Here is a 1,862-nt window from a genome sequence, read left to right as displayed (position 1 = left end):
TGTCAAAGCATGGAGAACAGTATATTGAGGAGAGTGAGCAGTATATTGTACCGGAATCCGGTTATAGTTTTTGGTGGTCTAATACTGTTTGATATCATGCCGATCACTGACGAGGAGAGTATGCAAAATATGTTCCAGATTCACCGGCAAACTCAATTGCGACAGCCACAGATTGAGCTGTATGTTGAGTTTGAAGACGTAGAGGCAGATGAGATTCAAAATGATTTAGATATAGAGGATGATAAAGCTGCAGTGTATGAAGGAATGAACAGTGACAGCGAATAGGACTTCGAAGCCACTTATGAAGCTGGTGATGAAGACAAGGATGCTGATGTGGGAGTCGAAGCAGAAGTGGAGAATGTGGTGGTTCACCACGCAGTCAGTCAACCGATGAACGTCCCACCTTTTATGCGTAATTTGGATCTTGACGCGATGAATGCACCGGAATTTTTGGAATATGCAAATATAGGTACGTGATGAGTGAATAATATGTTTTTGTAAATTTATATTTCGGATGGATCAATGAATGATTATTTCTGCTTTTTATAGGTGTTGCTGATCCTAAGGACGAAGAGTTCAGGATAGAAATGGAGTATAGTTCTAGAAAGCCCGTCGTCGTAGCAATCAGAAGTTACACTATCTCTAGAGGAGTCGACTACAATGTTTACGAGTCCGAACTATTGACTTTCTATGCAAAATGAAAGACGTATGGGCGTGGGTGCGACTGGCTTATCCGAGCCAGTTTGATACGGAAAAAAGGTTGTTGGGAGATACGGAGATACAACGGCAAGCACACATGCACCATGGGAACGATTTCACAGGATCATTCCAAGTTAGACTCGGACACAATTGCAGAGGCTATAATGCCATTGGTTGAGAGTGACCCGTCCATCAAGGTCAAATCTATAATTGCAGAAGTCCAGTCAAGGTTTAACTACACCATCAGTTACCGAAAGGCTTGGTTGGCAAAGCAGAAGTCCATAGCCAAAATTTTCGGTGGTTGGGAGGATTCTTATCAAGCTTTGCCATGGTGGCTCTCGGTCATGACTCAGAAAATGCCTAGCTCAATAGTTCAAATAGAAACACAACTACTGTACAACGGGACTGAGGAGGCGGATGGTGTCAAAATACTTCACTGCGTATTTTGGAGTTTCAATCCATGCATTAGGGCATTCAAGCATTGCAAGCCTCTAGTTCAAGTTGACGGCACACATCTTTACGGAAAATACAAAGGTACACTTCTAGTTGCTATTGCACAAGATGGAAACCAGAACATTGTGCCTATCGCCTTTGTCCTGGTGGAGGGCGAGACAGCTGATGCGTGGCACTTCTTTCTAAAGAATCTACGAAGGCATGTTGTTAGAAAAGACGGTGTCAGTATGATCTCAGATCGACATGAGTCAATCCAGGCAGCAGTAAATTGTTCTGGTGGTGATTGGCAACCTCCGAGAGCATGGTGAATGTTTTGTATAAGGCACATCGGTAGCAACTTCTTAAGGGCATTCAAAGTACCGCACTTGCAAATACTTGTTGTCAACATAGGGTATTCAAGGACAGTGGAGGAATACAACATCAATTACAAGAGGTTGGAAGAGCGAGGTGAGGCATATGCCCAGTGGTGCGATGCCATTTGACTTAGACACTGGGTATTGGCATTTGATGAGGGTCATCGATGGGGCCATATGACGACGAACCTTGTGGAGTACATTAATTCAGTTTTGAAGGGTGCCCGAAACCTTCCTGTGTTGGCGCTTGTCCGAGCAACGTATTATCGGTTAAATGAACTTTTTACGCGGAAGAGTGCCGAGACTCACGAACGCAAGCGTGCTGGATTTAATTACTCTGTATTTGCACAACAGCGG

The 1,862-nt window shown here is 43.9% G+C and overlaps 1 protein-coding gene across 1 annotated transcript; it reads left to right on the top strand.

The window, feature by feature from the left end:
• The first annotated feature begins 803 nt into the window (after positions 1-803).
• On the top strand, positions 804-1,460 carry LOC130975655 (uncharacterized). Its single transcript, XM_057900414.1, has one exon. The coding sequence runs from the start codon at positions 804-806 to the stop codon at positions 1,458-1,460; it is 657 nt and encodes a 218-aa protein (XP_057756397.1).
• The last annotated feature ends 402 nt before the right edge of the window (positions 1,461-1,862 follow it).

This window comes from Arachis stenosperma, chromosome 4, assembly GCF_014773155.1.
Source record: "Arachis stenosperma cultivar V10309 chromosome 4, arast.V10309.gnm1.PFL2, whole genome shotgun sequence".
NCBI lineage: Eukaryota > Viridiplantae > Streptophyta > Magnoliopsida > Fabales > Fabaceae > Arachis > Arachis stenosperma.
This window is presented reverse-complemented; position numbering and strand designations above follow the sequence as displayed.